Consider the following 18395-nt stretch of genomic DNA (forward strand, 5'->3'; position numbering starts at 1 on the left):
TTACTTTAAAAATAAGGTTAAAATTATTGTAATAATAATTTAGTATTTGCAATAATATTATAACAACCACTTAATAATGTTATAATTAATATAATATTAGCCATTTAGTTATAGCATCTATTTAATGACTACAATAATAAATTTTAAGGTGATTTTGACTATATGTTAAATAATTTTGATTAAATTCATAAAAAATAATAATTTTGATTAAATTAAACTGATTTATTTTAATTCATTGTACTAGTACTTTATAATTGTTATAACAATATTAAAATAAAATGTTTTAGAGAAAAAAATATATTGAGCTATTTTTTTATTTAGAAAAAGTATTTTTTTTTGACGTGATAATTAGAAGTATAATTTTGATTTTGCTCTAATTTAATTGAGGATAAGAAATAAATTTTAGTATATAATTTTTCAATCATACATTTATGAAATGTATAATAATTTGATTTGATGATGATGATAAAAATGGCGATGATTATATTAATTGATTTAGATATATCTTACAAAATTTTAGTTAGGCATAAAATCAAATTTAAAAAGATTATAACATCATATGTCAACTAGCCATACTCTATTCTTCCAAAAAATGAAAAATATATTTATTATGCTTTTATTTTTAATTTATAATTTGAATTGTTTCCTATATATCAAAGAAGAGCAAGCACTCTTCAAAAGATTAAAATTTTATTTATTAATGAGATACCAACAGAAAGAAAAACTAAAAAAAAAAGGCATTCAAAATTATCCAAAATCAAATTCAAAACGTTTGGAAGTTTATACCAGAAGCCATGTATATTCTCCATTAATTGCTGCTTTAATATATACTTTAATGGGTTCAGATGAATGGTTTATATATAATCAAAATTTCGGCGGAGAAGGAAGGGAAGATCACTTTTGCACCGAGTATTGGAAACCAATCACGGCGGGTGATGCAGTTTCCTCAAACAACAGGAACACAACACGCAGTACAGCGTCCGTTACGATTCATTTCGGTAACTGTCGAGGAGTTTGTTTAAAGGGAGGCATCGGTTTGAGGCGGAGCATGCGACAAGTTTTGGAAGAAGAAGAAGACAGCGGAGCAGAAGCGAGAGGAGGAAGAAAGATCACAAGAAAGAGGTCATCCATACGCACGAGGGATTAGATTGTCAGAGAGAAAGAGAAGCGTGGGGGTTTTCTTTTCTTTTGATTGTTCTTGTTTGAGATCCTCTGCGTTTTCATCGGCAAGGAAGTAGTCAGACTTGAATCAGTAAGCAAGATCCTTTTTTTTTTATGCGTTTAGATTGAGTTTTAGGACCAAATCTACACGGGAGAAGTGTCAAAATCGCTCTTTTTTTTTATTGAAATCACTTCGTTTTCTCCTGCCAGAAAATGAGTCACCAGCCGCAGGATTCTGCAACGCCGTTGGGATTACTTTCTCCCACGACACCTCCGCCTGCGCCGGCGCCGACGCCTCCTTGTCCATTGGAAACAGTTCAAGAGAGTGAGCAGGTGAAGGTCTGCGTGAGAGGCCATTGGAGGCCATCGGAGGATGCAAAACTCAAGGAACTTGTGGCGCAATTTGGTCCCCATAACTGGAACTTGATTGCGGAGAAGCTTCCCGGAAGATCAGGTACGCAAAAAGTATCATCTTCATCGTTGTTCATGCTTCATTCATCTTGATTAAATTCTATGGAACAGGGAAGAGTTGCAGACTGAGATGGTTCAACCAACTGGACCCCAAGATCAACCGAAGAGCCTTCAGTCTGGTGGAAGAAGAAAAGTTGCTTGCTTTCCACAGGGTTTATGGGAACAAATGGGCACAGATTGCGAGGCATTTCCCAGGGAGAACAGACAATGCCGTGAAGAACCAGTGGCATGTGATCATGGCGAGAAGACAAAGAGCTCACTGCAGTGGCTACAAGAGCAGGAAATCCACCAGGGAGATCAACATCATGAGCACTACTGGAAACCATGCATGGAGTGGGGAATCATCCAGCATCCTCAACAACAGGGATGAATCTGTCTCTAACTACAGACAATTTCAGTTCTTGTTGGGTATGTTTAAAGAATATGGTCATCAAAATCTTTCTTTTTCAAGGCTTTAATCTGTGATTTTTTGCATTCTTAGGCTCTGAGGAGAAATCTGGTGAATCTGAGAATGTCTGCAATGGTGGTCTAGCACAAATGGGAGATCAATTGGGGAACTCTGATCTTAGTTCGGAAGGTTCAGCCACTGAATCAGCAACAGTTGTTGATCATGGTGCTCATTATTCACTGTTGCATGGCGAAGCTGAAACAGACGTCGGTGGCAGGAAGGACAATGTTGTGTTCATCGATTTCTTAGGAGTTGGAGCAACATAAACATAAAAGAGTCTGATAAAGAACAAAAAGGTTATGGAAGAAAAAGAACTACCACAAGGAGAGAAAAAAATGACAGAAGATTTACTCTGAGGTCAGATTATCAGCAAAGAACTTAAGAGTCCCGTGAGGTTGATTCAGGTTTATGGCTGATGAGTACTTGGGTTGCTTATGTCAGAGACATTTTTGCAAACAATGTTAATGCTGGAAATTTGGCAAAGTAAGTGTGGATTTCTTTGAGTTAAGAGTGCGAGTATGCGAGGACAAACTTTATTCTTTAACCAAAAAGAATATGTTCTTGAATTGCTTGATAAACTTCAAAGTTTGATTGCAAGTTTTCTGTCACTGATTGTACTTTGGTTAGGCATGCAATGGACGGAAAGACATTTCAGAAAATAAGTGCACATTTTATGTATTTCTTAAAACTGAATTTGTAATTTAGTAAAATGCCGTTTCTGAACATGAGTATTGATCGTCAGCATTAAGCTTCAAAAGCTGCACAAAACCAAGATGAAGTAAATAACTGTGGATGTGCATATAGATTTCGAGGTAGTAGAAATATCTGAAGGTCTAACTCATTCTATAATAACAAACTAATTTGAAAATCATTTACATCACTAGCTACGCTGTTGAATGTTTAGCTGAATATGGGCAGCCTCAAAAGGCAACGTTGCTATCTTAGCACACTCCCATAATCTTAAGGATGGCATGAGTATGCAGAATAAAAGAAAAGGAAAAGGATGGCATGAGTACGGCACCTTGTTCTTTTCTTGACTTATCAAATGCTGCAAACATTCGACACGTACTACACAGAAAGCTCTGCGAAGACTGAACTCATCATGTTCTCCACCTCATCAGATAAGCATCATCTTCTGCAGCATGATCTGAAACAGCGTCTGACAATTGATCAGAGTTATTTGCCTTTCAATCTGAATATTATCAGGGCAGTCCATGACAATTTATCATGAACCACTGTCCGATGCTTTGTCAGAGAAACCGGAGAAGTTGGAGAGATTATAGGCTTCTGTCTCAAATGAGGTTGCTTAGCACATTATCATGTAATCTAAACTTTTCCTTACAAAATAATCATGGTGCCTTTGACCTTAAGAATTATACTAGTCTTGTCATTGGTTAGAAGCTTTTGTATGATCCATGTGATTGATGGATAATTAATAATATGATCCATCCATAATTAAATATTTTTATCATAAACATGGGAGTTTTAGACTAAAATTCTTTTGGATAAGCCATCCATGAAGTTGGATAAGGATAGGAATATATTCCTCTAGGTGTTCTCCTGGTGAACATCAACAGGACAGAACAAAAGATTCAATGTTTCCAGTAAAATTCATTTCCAACAGCACAATCCTAAGACGAAAGACAGGTCATTGACGTTACACTCAGGAAAACCATCACAGTTCTTTTTTTCGCGAACTGTTTAACTAATTTATTATCCACTACAGATCCCGCAAGGAAATCTGCACGACAAATTAAATTTGGTCTTGAATTCCACGTCAGGGGTACTCTGTTCTTACTCTCAGGCTTCACAGCTTTAGCCCAAGTGAGATCCCGACACGATGACTTGTTGATTGAAGAAGGATTGGTGATTTGTCAAATTTAAATTAGTTTCTGTTCTTGTTTTTTTTTTCTTCTGGAGAAATTGTAAGTCCATCTTGGAAGCAGTGATTGGTTATGAAGGGGCGCTTCAGCGAGTTACTGTTGTTGATCTCTGATATTGAAACAGGGGAGTGTGTTTCGATTTGGAAGCAGCTGTTGCTGAAATCTTGGCTGAACGAGTTGTTCCACAAACCGAGCGCGTCGTAAGGGTGCTCGAGCAACTGGGAGATCTCAGGACAGTCAGCGGCACTCAGCAGCTCCGACAAGGAGTAAGATTTCGGCAGGTTCAGAATGCTGTCCCGTAGTAGAGTTGTTGTTCTTGGAGGACTTGCAGGGATGGAAACGTCCACATCGTCTGCGGATGTCGATGTCTCTTTCTCTGCTTCGTTGGAGCTGGACTTCTTGTAGATTCTGCAGAGCACCCAATTGTCCAGCTGAAATCATTCATCATTTCATCAGTAATCAACTTCTTGTCTGTTATTTTTTCAGAGATTTCGAGTTAATTCAAATTACCCTCGACGAGTCGCGGAGCTTCATGGCCTTGCGATTGTTGTTCATCTTTTTGTGCGCCTGAGACAGAAGGTACTCGTGCATGATCCAATCGGTTTTAGTCCCCTTTGGCGGTTTCCCGGTGTAGAAAACCAGCACCTTCTTCACTCCAACGTGCCCATTCCCCTTACTCGACACGATCGGTTTGTCGGTCCCAGTCGCCTTCCAGTAGCCCTTCCCGGCGGCGCGGTTCGGTCGGAGGCCGTTCGGGTACTTTCGGTCCCTCGGACTGAAGAAGTACCACTCCTTCTCCCCAAACCACGCTTTGGCTGAATTCAACCGAACGCAAGCAATTTAGCGAGGTTACGATTTGAAAAACAAAGGCGAAATAGTTTCAGTTTCAGGCAAAAAAAAAAAAACCTGGGAGGTCCCAAGGATCGAACTTGTAGATGTCGACCTCGGCTATGATCGGTGCCGGGCACGGCTGCGCGGCGTCGCGGTTGGCGAGGTAATGGAGGATGAGCTCCTCGTCGGTGGGGTGGAAGCGGAACCCCGGCGGCAGCAACATTATTTCTGGGTTCGACGACACGGGAGCTGTAGGATTCTGCTCCGTTTTCACTGAGAAAGGCATCGAAACAGAGAAACGAGGAGGAAGAAGAAGAATTGAAATTTTGGTCAGGAGATCGTCTCTGAGTGGTTATATCAACGTGAGTTTTTTTGTCGTGTAGTGGAATGAAACATACGTGGCGAATTCAACGGAACCCGACGAGCCGATGACGTTGCCTTTGACTGACACGCGTCGACCTTTGAGGTCTCTGGATAATTATCTCCCGGAGATCCCTTACGACAGTCGTCCGATCACGACGTGCCCCTCTCGATCGGACGGATGCGGAGCCACGCTTTGACAGGGGGCCATAAACAATAAACGACAAGTGACGTTGTCGATATCTACATAAAGATGTTGCATCACGGAATCCCGAAACTACCCTCCGAGATTTTACGCGACGTGCGAAGCGCATCTCGACACGTGTTACAGTAAGATAGAAGAGAGATTGGATGACGATGACAGGGGGCAGCGGGCTCGGCGAATGAGAGCGCAATGAGTCTTTTGGCGGTAAGCATCCATCATTGGTTGCCGATTAATGCTTGATTAGATTAAGGTGACGGTGATTAAGTGAGATTGGCACGGGGATTTCAGTTAATTAATTGTTATTATGTGTAGAAAAGAAGGAAGAGAACACATAGAATAGTATTAAAGCAAGCGATCGTACTGAGGTTAGGAGGTGACAAGGAAGGGCGAATGCCATACACTTCTCCACGTAGTGTGAGTTGTAAAGTAATGGACAAGGTTGGTGCATGCATGCACTTGTCATCCTTCCATTCGATCTTCAACACATATTATTATTTGCGTGATGTATTAAAAACAAATATTCATAAGTAGGTTTATCAATAACTTCACATATAACTATGATATTTATGGATCATGATAATATAATTTGTTAAAGATAAATTAAATATAGGAAATATTACATTTAAAATATATTTTGGATATTATATAAAGAGAAAATAGTATTATTTTGGATATATTTTAAAATATAAAATAGTATCATTTTGGATATTATCTAAAAGCAACAACACGAGAATATGACGATATGAAAGTTGGATATGAGTGAAGACTAAAGAGATGAGGTCATACATTATGTCTTGAGGAAGTGGAAGATTCCTAGCCTCCAAACTATTGGAATGGGATGTCTTTGCCCTGTGAAAGGATGATCTATAAAATAATTATCTATGTGCATATGATATGCATTATTGCTAAAGGTAAATGTATGCACGCAAACTTTCACACACGTTAAGATAAATTAATTTCAGTCAAAAGGACTCATTCTAAGTCCTCATTTGCTAACTCATTTGGATAAGATTTCGAAATTGTGCCCAAACGTTGAAGAATTATATTATGAATGAAATTCTCGCCTAGATTTTTTTTTTAATTGTAAATATCGTTGTTCAACAAGCGTATACGAAAAGGAAATTTATAGAGTTACAACTACAAGAGTAAGTTCACTAGAATAGTACAAATAGATAAAGTCGCATTTTTCTCCATCCACTTCACAAAAATAACCAATAGAATTTTGAAATCATCAAATTAAACGACTCTTGAAATATTTACTAATACATGAGGAATTTAATATTATGACTTTTTTCTCAAATGAAAAAGTATTAACGGGGTTAAAGATAGTCTCGAAGAAACAAATATAATGAAAATTAAATTTGTACAATTAAATTCTTAAATTCGGGGGGGGGGGGGGGGGGGGGGGGGGGGGGGGGGGGGGGGGGGGGGGGGTTGTTGTATATATATATATATATATATATATATATTTCAAACTTATTTCTTCTTGAAAGAAAATTCTTTATATTTTTATAAAAAATATTTTTTCATGAGTTTTTTAGATACCGTGCCTTTATTTATCATTATTCTGGCAAGCGGAATTAATTAAGAACCACAACAACGAATCTTGAAGGTATCACGACATTGAATGGTCAACTTTTGTTTTGCACATTTTGACCGGCTAACTATCAATGGATACACCACGAATTAAATAGTCAATCAAAGGACAAATTACAATATCTCGCTTCACTAATTATTAATATAAAAGATAACTATTTTTTTATAGTCCTTTTTATTTTTTTGAATGAAACACTTATCTTATTTGTTTTAATAATATGAAGATCTGGCTATCCAATCAGTAGCAGAATCTTAGAAACTCATCTTGTCATTTGATTAATTATCCAATTTTGATCTGTAAGTACTCCACGTAATTATTAAGAGTGATTTTTAAAAATGAAAGAATAAAATAGGAGAAATAATTAGGTTATGAAATTTTGAATAGCGTCCGCGCGTCTTAAAAGAGATAGTCTTCTTCAAAGGATCCCCCGCCGACGTGCGGCGGCGTGGCCGGCGACATACCTTGACCGCCTTCCGTTGCTTCGTCGCTTCCGGTACACCACTGCCACCATCCACACCAAGATGGCCGCCCCCATTACCACCACGGCTATTACCGTCGTGCTTCTGCTCGCGTCCTCTTCTCTTTCCTTTACCAGGTCCGGGACCTCATCGCTCGTCTCGGCGTCGACCGCAGCTGGCAGCGAATACGGAGGTGCGAATGCCGGAGGCGGGGTCACGGGCACGGGTGTGAGAATGTTCTCCGGTGACGGAGCGGGAGAAGGCGCAGGTGAAGGAGCCGGGGAAGGAATCCTAGAGGCAGCGAGGTCTAACCTCGAGATTAGGAGGAGGAAGAGGAACGCCGCCGGAGCGCTCTCCATCGCTTTCATGGCCACGGCGGACGATCGAGCAGAGACGATTGAATTTGTTGCCGGAATAATGCAATGCGTGGGCGGAGTTAAATAGCAAGGCACCATTAATGCACAGGTCTTCACACAACAATGTGGAGGCCCTTCGTAGTTCGTACTAGTTTTGTCCCATGCACCTCGTCGTCGTCTTAATTTCGCACGTTAACTACGAGGTTGATTTAATCCATTTATTTTATTAGGGAAGAAGACGTGAAATTGGCGAGGTTATCAAGGCGCTAAACTAATATGTCAGTGATTTAATGACGACACTAATCATCATGCAGATTTTAGTCGGCCGGCCATTTCGTTTTTCTGAAGAGCCCGAGGGGAGACGACGTAAGCTCGGCCCAGTCCACGTCCAAACCGGCATTCAAAAACTGAAAAAAAAAAAAATCAACAGTAGAGAATCGAAATAAGTTTCATGAAGAATTCAATGTACCAACTAACCGAAAGTGGTTGTGCAGGACATTAACTTAAATGATGTAAAAGGGATGGATAACCACTGCCATGAATTGGATATTGATTTTTTTTTTCGAGTTAATGCTCGAAGAAACAAAAGTTGAAATTCAACGTTTTCTATTATTTTTATCGAACTTCATTAAGCTATGCCACTGCGTGTGTTCTAGTTGCGATTAGTAGCGGAGTCAAATGGAATTTGAGTTTTCGAATCAATTATCTTGATATTATCGCAATTTGAACTTCATTTAACAATTCTCTCTGCACTATTTCGTGCAGCATGATATCACGAATCGAGTATAGTCGTTAGGTTCCGTTCAGATCCATGAGAATTAAGGGCCGGCCGTGGTCGACGATGGCACGGAGGACTCCTCTTGCAGCGGCGATGTCGTCGTGGACAAGTCCCCCGAACGTGCCTTTAAGTCCGCAAGTTCAGCTGCTAGTACCGCCGCCACTTCCACCATTGTCGGCCGCTCTGCCTTTCGAGGTCGCACGCAACAACAGGCGAGATCGAACACCGCGCTCACGGTGGGCCGATCCCAATACTCGCCCAGCCTGGCATCGACCACCGGTGGCTCGTCCGTCGATGCTGACCGCGTACCCGAGGCGCGCGCCGCGTGGACGATCGACTCGGCCCCTCCTGTGGGCGTCGGCACCACCGCCCGCATCCCCGTAACCAACTCGAGCAGAACCACCCCGAAGCTGTACACATCGGTGGCCTCCGAAACCTGCCCCGCCGGGAAGCTCTCCGGATCGACGTAGCCCACTGTCCCTACCAACTCCGTGGACACGTGGCCATCGCCCGGAGGCACCACGCGCGACACGCCGAAGTCGGACAGCTTCGCGAGCCCGGCCTCTGTGAGCAGCACGTTCGTAGGCTTGACGTCCCGGTGGACAACTGCCCCCTCCGGATGGCCGTGCAGGTAGGCGAGCCCTTCTGCCACATCGACGGCCACTTCTAACCTACGCCACCACGTCAGTTCCCCGGATGAGAGAGCACGCGCGAGGTTGCCGCCCGCCATGTACTCGTACACCAGCGAGTGCTCCCGCTCGCCGAGGCAGTAGCCGACTAGCGTGGTGAGGTTGCGGTGGCGGAGCTTGGCGAGGATGGCGACCTCAGCGTAGAACTCGGCCACCTTGCGCTCTCGGTTGATGCGCTTGATGGCCACGGGCTGCCCGCTAGGGAGCTTTCCCAGGTAGACCTTGCCGGCGCCGCCCTGACCGAGGAGGAGACCTTCGTCGAACCCGTTCGTGGCGGCCATCAGTTCCGCCTTGGTGAAGATGTAGATGCCGTCAGTGGGGAGAAGGGAAGCGGAAGGCGACGGTGGTGGACGAGGGTGCTTGAGGTCGTCCGTATCGGAGGCGGCGACCCTTGGCCGGCGTATTTTGAAGGCGAGGAAGATGATGGCGGCGAGAGAGAGGAGGCCGGCGGAAGCAGAGCCGAGGGCGATTTTGATGGATCTGAAATTGGAAGAGGACGACGAGGAGGGGGGAGCTGATGAGATGGGAGAAGGCGGCGGAGGGGAGGGAACGAGGTTACTTGTGCCGAGGCCGCCGACGTTTTCGAGGACTTGGAGCATGCAACCGGCGTAGGAAATGAAACGAGAAGGGGAAGGAGCACAAGGGGACCAGATCGCAAGCGTGGCTGCAACGCCGCAGGGAACGAACTCCTTGGTCTTGGTAGCGTCCAGCAGCGCGAAAGTGGCAGAGATGACAGCGGTCTGGCACGAGGCGCAGGAGGCGGACGCGTCCAGGGAGAGGTCACCGGCGGCAGGGGAGGCGCAGAGGCGCGAGGCGCGGGAGAAATTGGCGGTAGAAAGGATGGATCGGACATTGGGGAACTGGCAGGGGCCGCCGGAGGCGGCAAGTAGGGAGGTACGGACGTTGCAGCTGGAGCTGGAGAGGAGGGAGGGCTTGACGAGACCGCCGCTGACGATATCGGCGGCAAAGACGGCGGAGCATGCGGAGGCGGTCTCCGGGGGGAGGAACGCCGCACCGGTGAGGTTTCCGTAGCGGATGGCGGCGTAAGTCATGGCCATGTAGACGTACCAGCAGCAACTGGTGGCGGAGGGGGCGGAGACGTTCGCGTAGCAGGCGGGAGGGATCATGTGAATGGAAGAGGCGAAGTCGTAGGGGCAGGTGGCGGCGGCGACCGAAACACTGACGCGGCAGGAGGCAAGAAGGAAGTGGGCGGCGAGGAACACGTAAAGGAGCATTTTTCCGGCGGCGGCGGCGAGTGTGTGGTGAAGTGGAGTTGACCGAGCTCTGAAAGATTGGAAGGCATGATGAGGAATGGCTTACTTCACGGGAGGCGAAACCGCGAAAGCCATCACTCCCTGTTGTCGTCTAGTGCTGTTGGCGTTGACTGCTGACTTTTTCGACGAATGATGGTGGACCTGGAGAGGCAGTTGGATTTCAATTATTTAATTAAATGCTGAATTAATTTTTGTTTTCCTAATAAACTATTTGACCTATTCAACCCGACCAAATATGGATGGACAGTTGAGAAAGAACGGGTTTATTTTAATAGAGTAATCACTTACAAATAAATAAGAAAATAATATTTATTATTTCTTACTTAAACAATTTATATTTTTTATTAATCATGATCTTTTAATTTACTCTCCTAACTAAATACTGAAAAAAAAACTTTAAACAATTTTTTTTTAAGTAGATTTTTCAGGAAACAACTTGAACCAATCCAGTTTGATCATCTAGTCATTTGCTAAATCACTAGAATCCTACAGAAGTCGATTGGAATCGGGTGTTGATGGTTCTTACTTATTTCCTCTAAATTTAGTTCGTTTTGTTGCTATCAGTTTCCATGTTTCTTAATTTTATTGCAACTGCTCGTTATATGGGTTTATGAACTGCAAGCTGAAGCTTCTCAGTTTTCGAACTAGTTTCTTCTCATCTTCTAGACGTTCTTAGTTCTTCTCGATCCATATTGCTGCATCTCTGTAACTGCTACACACCATAAAACTATAGTTACGTTTTCAGAGGTACTTGAATGCATTTGGAAATTGGAATAGAATTTAGTTGAATCCTGGCTATGTTTCTTAATTCTCTCTTGGTTTCTTTTGTCTGTCTTTGAAACGCTGCCATTATCGAAATCCAAGCTATGAATCAATATACTTGAGAGAATGCTTAGCTTACAATTTACTTGAGAGTTATTATGTGGATGCAATATATATATATATGCTCTAAGCAACTGATTTTGTGATTAAAAAAGTTTTTTTTAATACATTTTTGATGATGGCTCACCTTCGATCTTCATGATTGGATTTGGGAAAAAACCATGAGCTAGAAGAGAATTAAGCTATTTTTTTTACAAAAACGAACAAACAAACAAAAATTCATGCAAAATTTGTGTTGATCTCAGGTTTTGATCGGAGAGATGCTTTATCCGAACATCTGATCGAGGACGACGACAACGGCCATGGCGAAGCACGCGTCGGCCCCCGGACGCAGCACCAGGCGGTACACGTCGTCTCCGAATCCCACCCCGCCGACGGCCTCCTTCCGCTGGACCTCCGCCACCGCCCGCCGCTGCTCGTCGTACACCGTGCAGCTCCGCCTGGCGTACGACCCCTCCACCTCGTACCCGGCGGCGGCGCTGCTGCAGCGCCGCCGGCAGGCTGCCACGTGAACGAGGGCGGCCTTGGCGTACTGCTTCTTGACGGAGTAGACGGGGTTGACGGCTTCCTCGCCGTTGTATATCTTCCAATTCCCACCGAGACTCAACTTCTGCATCAAATTGAAAACCAATCTAATTAAGATCTAATCAAAACTCGCATTTTGTCAACAAAAAAAAAACTAAGAATTAATCACACAGTATCACGCACCTTTCGCCGGACAGTGCGCAGGGGCTTCCCGGCGGCGTCCATTAGCACGACCTCACCGGCACGGCCGGAGCCGTAATTATCGACTCGAAAGACCAAATTTCCCTCGTCGTCGAAAACCGTGAAGCCGCTGCAACTGAAGAGAAGGGACTTCCTCCACACCGTCAACACCCTGCTCTTATCTTTCCTGTCGCCGGCGACCTCGACGCTTGGGATGCAATATTCTTCGGTGTTTGGATGAACCTTCGCCATTTTCCCGCCGGAATTATAGTTTCTCCGGCTAAGATGCACTATTATTCGTTGTTCTGCTCTAACTCTGCCATCGTCGGAGGAGATCTAGAAGATATATATAAACGAGGCAAGGGCCTGAGAAAAAGAGACAATAATTAATTAAATTACGCGTAATATTTTTTTCTTAGAAAAAACTTTCCAAATAATTGAGAGAACATGTTTGAAGATAAGCACTTACTTTGAAGCTAAGAGGAAACACATGGCCAATTGAAAGTGACTCAGTGAGTCGGAAAGAAGTGATCATCCAGAGGACCATGGCCGGTTTGGCCGCATAAGGAATTTTGGAGCTATTATAATTTATGAATTAATAAAGTAAATATATATATATATATATATATATATATATATATATATATATACGGTTGAGAAAACAAAAGCGTAAGATGGTGGGAACGAGGATTTTCACCACATAAATACATGGGCGAGAATTCTTGTGAAATAGAGTCTTTAATTTTAATTGCGGGACTTATCACATCATTAATTTAATTTGCTCTAATGATGATTTAACAAATTCGGTGACATGAGTCTGTTTCTCGTGTTTAAATAATTAGTCTTGGTCCACGATATTCTCCTTGCTTCTAGTCAATTCCGAGCATTAAAATACTTTTCAAGTCAATCTTGCTCCAATCAACACGGCTAAAATACTTTTTGCATCTGAATATGTGTAACTTATTCGACATATTTGATTCAATCGATCCATATGATTAATCTCCACTTAGTCTTTTAGCTTGTCGAAGTAACCGAGTTTGTAAACCTTTCGATTAAGATTATTTAGCTTGTTTAGTTGTTGTTTTGAGCCTAATATTCTTATTTAACTACAACGCTAATTGTTACAAGAAATTAATCTGAGTTTTCTTAATTACTCGAACCTGAACTTAAGGCAAGTTGGCTTGAATAAGATGTATCAAAGTTACACCAGACACCATGAGTATCCGAATTAAGTTTAAGTTGTAATTACAGTTAAATTAAGCTCACAGCTAGAGGGATTTAATTAAGAGAATTAATTCAGAGCTAGCTAGCAAATGATAACCATCCTGGAGTACGTACTGACAAATTAAACGATGGCAACAGGTCACGTTGGAACTCTTCCATTGGGGGGACAGAAGTAGCAGGGGACTTTATCAGGCAATGCTAATGTCGTCGATTTCAGCACAACGTTGCAAGAAGGGCTCTTATCAAACACTAACTTGCTACCGAGATGCATGGTCCTGCATTGAGTGGGCACACCACCTTCTACAGGGACAGCCACATGGCAAATCAAATCATGGTTTTGATGGCTAATCAATGAGAATTCTCATGATGGATCGGATGTGTCTTAATTTTTTAAATGGAAAACCATATATAAAAGATTATGGAAAACACTCTGAATGACCAACACCACAGAAATGAAGCACAACTGCGTGTTGTACAGTAAATTCAGGTTTGTTGAGGCAGAAACTCTAGGAACTAGTTTACAGTTTCAACTAATTAATGCAGAGATCACGATAACATATGAACTATTTGAAATCCTCATGGAGATACAGTTGACTGAAAATATTCTCAACTCTAGATTGCAGTTGAATATGTTAATTAGGCCACGCCATATAACATAAGGCACTTTGAAATCAAAAATTTTTGCACTTACATTGCTCTATTCCCCCTTGCAGACGATTATCTTATAATAATGCTGCAGCCTGTGAGTAAAATGGATGATTAAATAGCTACTACTCAATTCATAATCATTGACTCATTGTAAATTTTTCACACAGATTGCCAGAAGGGTTATATCTTGCTTAAGTTGGTCAACTCTGAAGGGTAAGTTATGCATGCTCTCCTGTAATGACTATTGAGTATGATCCTGTAACGACCCGGCCCCTCGGCCTCTTGGGCGGCCCAACTAGCGGTCCCCTTGGCGACCCCTATGTCGTCAATCGACGACCCTCGGCCGTGTCGTTACTCAATAGGACTTTCCACCCCTGGCCAGTGGATTTTTGCCTCCCCCAGGATTCGAACTCTAGACCTCCAGGATAAGTACTAGAGTTTATGAATCCTGGTAGCCAAGTGAGAAGGACGAAGAAAGGGGCTCTCACTTGGCTACCAGGATTCATAAACTCTAGTACTTATCCTGGAGGTCTAGAGTTCGAATCCTGGGGGAGGCAAAAATCCACTGGCCAGGGGTGGAAAGTCCTATTGAGTAACGACACGGCCGAGGGTCGTCGATTGACGACATAGGGGTCGCCAAGGGGGCCGCTAGTTGGGCCGCCCAAGGGGCCGAGGGGCCGGGTCGTTACAATAAAAAGGCGCCTTTTTATTGTAACGACCCGGCCCCTCGGCCCCTTGGGCGGCCCAACTAGCGGCCCAACTAGCGGCCCAATTGACCCCTTATGTCGTCAACCGACGACCCTCGGCCGTGTCGTTACTCACTAAGTCTTCCCACCCAGGCCAGTGGATTTTTGCCTTCCCCAGGATTCGAACTCTAGACCTCCAGGTTAAGTACTAGAGTTTATGAATCCTAGTAGCCAAGTGAGAGACTCTCACTTGGCTACCAGGATTCATAAACTCTAGTACTTAACCTGGAGGTCTAGAGTTCGAATCCTGGGGAAGGCAAAAATCCACTGGCCAGGGGTGGGAAGACCTAGTGAGTAACGACACGGCCGAGGGTCGTCGGTTGACGACATAAGGGGTCGCCAGTTGGGCCGCCAGTTGGGCCGCCCAAGGGACCGCCAAGGGGCCGCCAGTTGGGTCGCCCGAGGGGCCGGGTCGTTACAGATCCACTTGTAGTTTTTAGTGTCTTCTATCTTCTACTGCTACACAAGATTTTGAGCTGACTTCTAATCAACATTTTAATTGTTCTAATGACAAGAAACCAAAGCAAATTGTTGCACTGTACACCTATTGGCACTTCTCTGAAATTCTTCCATATAAATTTAATAGAGTTAAGCATACCTACTAGCACTTCTCAAACGTGAATCTACAAAATTCTTGATCTGTCTCAGACAATGCGAAATCAGATGCTTGCCCTATGAGTCATAAATGCTTTATCATTGTCTCTCTCTACAACAGAAAGGTCGCTGAAACAATAGATGAGACAATCTGCGAGGATTCACATATATGATCTCAAATGAAGATAACTTGAAGTTAAAAGCTTTTTTTAGCTGACAATCAAATCTTCTGTTAGAAGATGCATTTATTCAAAAAATAAAAATGAATTATCAGTATGTCATATGAACTTCTATCAGTGTATACTGCAGAAAGACAGTTAAATCATCAGGGCGTTTTCACCTCACTTGGTAGAGTTCTGACGACTCTTTTTTATATCACGCTCTCTGTACATGCCAATAAGCTTCTATACATACATAATTATAGGGTTGTCAGCTGCCAACAGCAACCAAAAAAATGAAGCCAATCACTCAATCTCCTCCCTCTTTTCAACTATCTCACTCAACTTTTCATGGTATCAGAGTTTCATCGATTTATGTTCATGTAGAAGCGCCTAAATGTGTGAATGCTTCTCATAACTAGCTGCATCATACTTTTTTGTTTTGGATTAACATTATAATTTGCCTCGATTAAATCATGTTGGCACTCTGTCTTCGAATCTGAAACCATTCAACAGTCGTCTAAACAGACATAGCCATTTGTAGGCATCACTTGGACAGCTCCTATTTCATCTTCTCTTCTCTTCTTTCCTTCTTTTATATTTCACCAATTCCAATCTCTTGTAAGGAAATATGTACACACTTTTGCATAGGGAGGTTTCGAAGGCTTGCTCACATATATACAACGTAGTGGTCGTAGATTAACAAAGACATGTTGGAAGATTAGTCTAAGGAGCTAACAATTAATGATTTTATTTTATTTTTGAAAAAGGGCCATAAAAATGTGTATAAATGAAAAAAAATGTCTGTCACTAAATTTTTTAATGAAAATAATTTTGCTATTAGATTCGTTAACCTAAGCCTGGCGATTAAAATTATTGATAATATTAATTAGATCTGCCATTAAGGGTAGTCTAGGAACAACAGGGCATTAAATTAGATAGAAATTTTGATAAATTAATAAATAATTCCAGAGGTTTTTCAGGATTTTTTGTTTTGGAAGATATATAACCTCAACTCGACAGCGCATTAGATGAAACAGAAATTTTAATAAGTTAATAATTAATTTTGGAGGTTTTCCAAACCCTATCAACAAGGCAATAGGAATTTTTTCGGGTGGTATATGAGTTGTTCTCCATAATTTATATATTTAAATCAAATAAAAAGAAATTATTTATTAATTGAAAATCAATTAATCTTTTTAAAGTATAATTCCTTCATTATTTCTCTCCTTCACTTTGTTGAGTTTTATAATTTTTTTATTTTTTCCCAATTTACTAATTCTAAAAATAGACCTTAATTATGAATTCTTAATAAAACGAAAAGTATATATTCATCTCAATAGATTTTGATGCAATCATGCAAGACGGCAGAGTTAGACGAAGTCAGAAGTAAAGATTTGTCCTTTTTCATCGTTGCAATCTCCTGCCCACAAATGAATTTTATGATATATTCCTTCCACACTCTCCCAAAGAAAAGAAGAAAAAAAAGAAATAATTGAATAATTGCCGTAGTGGGCAAGAATAAATCTGAAACAGTTGAAATACATAAAGATTCCTCATCAAAGCTGATCAGAGAAGATCATTGAATTGATCAACAAGCTATATTTCACTTTCAGTTCCCTATACCATGATCGTTCGTATATCTAAATATCAATTAAGTAGCTAGAATTTACTTTCTTTCGCTTTTCGTGAAGAAGAACAGTCAATCACTGGCAGGAGGTGCAGTTGCAGGTATTGGGAACGAAGGCGCACATCCCGAACGGCTTGTCCGGCAGGTTGCAGTCGATGCCGAAGCAGCACGGCATCGTCGAGCAGATGCTCGAGTCGTTGGCAGCGCAACACCGGCAGTCGAGGCAGAGCTGGAAAGGCTCCAGCATCCGGCGGTCGTCGGTGTGCAGCTGTCGCTGCTCCGCCAACCCCGCCGGCGTGTACTCAACGGCGGCCGTGAAGAACACTAATCCTGCACACATACGCCATATCATAAGGACCAATATCATTGAAGAAATTGAAGATTGGAACTCTAATTGGGAAGAACTTTGCATACCTCTGTTGAGGAAAGTGAGGAGGAGGATTGATAGTGTTAACATGAGGTTAGCCATGGCTGTCAACTAACACTAACAGAGAGGGAGAGTTGCTTTTATGGCCACTTTGGACATATTAAGGATGTGACTGATATATATTTATCCGAAAACAATACTCAGACCAATAATAGGTTTCTTTTTCTGCAGAGAAACTGTTGCATCTCTTTAATGCTTTCCCAAAAAATAGAGATTTGTTCTTCTTATTTCATTGTCATGATCCATGTGATGTTAGTTTTATGCATCTTTCCTCAGTTTTACCAACAGGACCATAGATTTTTTTGTCACTGTTGAGTTGGTCTAACAAAAGTAATGAGTTCTGCTCCGAACAGTCCAATTCGATCAATCGAACACGGGCTCTGGTTTTCAAAGGATGATGGAGGCAAAAGCACTAGCAAACATGGTCAAAAAGAGGAACATATTGTATTGCCACCTACCATTCTGTCCTGTGATGATCGAGCTACGATTGTGCAAGGATAAGATTCTACAATTCGCTAACCATTATATGTGGGTTGGTTAAGGTGTACATAGGAAGAGTGACAGAGTGCTTTGTCTTGTTGGCCAAAAAGTGTGGCCCTCTTTCGTCGAAGATAATGCTTCGAGCATGCCAAGTTTTTGTCTTGCCACTCATTGACATTGAATTGGTATCCAGCATGAGAATTCATGTTACTGCTCTTCGTGCCAAAGGCGAGGTCAGTGAGACTGAGACAGCTACTGGAAATTATGTAATTTTGTGACTCAATATTGTCGTACTAAGAATTGATATTGATTTTAGATTTTGCCAGTATCTTGCCTATATTCTATATATGCATGCCAGATCATATGACTCAATGTGGCCACACAAGTGGG

General features: G+C 42.2%; 4 protein-coding genes and 1 pseudogene across 4 annotated transcripts; 1 reads left to right on the forward strand and 4 right to left on the reverse strand.

Moving 5' to 3' along the window:
• The first annotated feature begins 1374 nt into the window (after positions 1-1374).
• Positions 1375-2346, forward strand: LOC141836854 (uncharacterized). Its single transcript, XM_074724317.1, has 3 exons — positions 1375-1615; positions 1684-2040; positions 2114-2346. The coding sequence occupies exons 1-3, from the start codon at positions 1375-1377 to the stop codon at positions 2344-2346; spliced, it is 831 nt and encodes a 276-aa protein (XP_074580418.1).
• A 1310-nt stretch (positions 2347-3656) lies between these two features.
• LOC141838170 (NAC domain-containing protein 2-like) lies at positions 3657-5091 on the reverse strand. Its single transcript, XM_074725575.1, has 3 exons — positions 4870-5091; positions 4474-4778; positions 3657-4394 (listed from the first exon to the last, which is right to left on the reverse strand). Exons 1-3 carry the CDS (start codon positions 5078-5080, stop codon positions 3966-3968), a joined length of 945 nt encoding a protein of 314 aa, XP_074581676.1. The 5' UTR covers positions 5081-5091; the 3' UTR covers positions 3657-3965.
• A 3426-nt stretch (positions 5092-8517) lies between these two features.
• Positions 8518-10586, reverse strand: LOC141838611 (uncharacterized; annotated as a pseudogene).
• An 869-nt stretch (positions 10587-11455) lies between these two features.
• LOC141838620 (protein LURP-one-related 8-like) lies at positions 11456-12454 on the reverse strand. The gene is made up of 2 exons (XM_074726147.1): positions 12102-12454; positions 11456-12003 (listed from the first exon to the last, which is right to left on the reverse strand). The coding sequence occupies exons 1-2, from the start codon at positions 12348-12350 to the stop codon at positions 11659-11661; spliced, it is 594 nt and encodes a 197-aa protein (XP_074582248.1). The 5' UTR covers positions 12351-12454; the 3' UTR covers positions 11456-11658.
• Positions 12455-16963: 4509 nt separating this feature from the next.
• On the reverse strand, positions 16964-17608 carry LOC141838621 (uncharacterized). Its single transcript, XM_074726149.1, has 2 exons — positions 17513-17608; positions 16964-17428 (listed from the first exon to the last, which is right to left on the reverse strand). The coding sequence occupies exons 1-2, from the start codon at positions 17565-17567 to the stop codon at positions 17175-17177; spliced, it is 309 nt and encodes a 102-aa protein (XP_074582250.1). The 5' UTR covers positions 17568-17608; the 3' UTR covers positions 16964-17174.
• Between the last annotated feature and the right edge of the window lie 787 nt (positions 17609-18395).

Source organism: Curcuma longa, chromosome 11 (assembly GCF_044706935.1).
Source record: "Curcuma longa cultivar G26 ecotype Majalengka, Jawa Barat chromosome 11, ITB_CL_G26_1.1, whole genome shotgun sequence".
Taxonomy (NCBI): Eukaryota; Viridiplantae; Streptophyta; class Magnoliopsida; order Zingiberales; family Zingiberaceae; genus Curcuma; species Curcuma longa.

Coding starts and splice junctions, on each gene's coding strand:
- LOC141836854 (XM_074724317.1), top strand. CDS start 1,375: ATGAGTCACCAGCCGCAGGATTCTGCAACGCCGTTGGGATTACTTTCT. Junction 1,616..1,683: donor GAAGCTTCCCGGAAGATCAG/GTACGCAAAAAG, acceptor TCTATGGAACAG/GGAAGAGTTGCAGACTGAGA. Junction 2,041..2,113: donor ACAATTTCAGTTCTTGTTGG/GTATGTTTAAAG, acceptor TTGCATTCTTAG/GCTCTGAGGAGAAATCTGGT.
- LOC141838170 (XM_074725575.1), bottom strand. CDS start 5,080: ATGCCTTTCTCAGTGAAAACGGAGCAGAATCCTACAGCTCCCGTGTCG. Junction 4,779..4,869: donor CGATCCTTGGGACCTCCCAG/GTTTTTTTTTTT, acceptor GGTTGAATTCAG/CCAAAGCGTGGTTTGGGGAG. Junction 4,395..4,473: donor AGCTCCGCGACTCGTCGAGG/GTAATTTGAATT, acceptor GAATGATTTCAG/CTGGACAATTGGGTGCTCTG.
- LOC141838620 (XM_074726147.1), bottom strand. CDS start 12,350: ATGGCGAAGGTTCATCCAAACACCGAAGAATATTGCATCCCAAGCGTC. Junction 12,004..12,101: donor TGCGCACTGTCCGGCGAAAG/GTGCGTGATACT, acceptor AATTTGATGCAG/AAGTTGAGTCTCGGTGGGAA.
- LOC141838621 (XM_074726149.1), bottom strand. CDS start 17,567: ATGGCTAACCTCATGTTAACACTATCAATCCTCCTCCTCACTTTCCTC. Junction 17,429..17,512: donor CCTCACTTTCCTCAACAGAG/GTATGCAAAGTT, acceptor GTATGTGTGCAG/GATTAGTGTTCTTCACGGCC.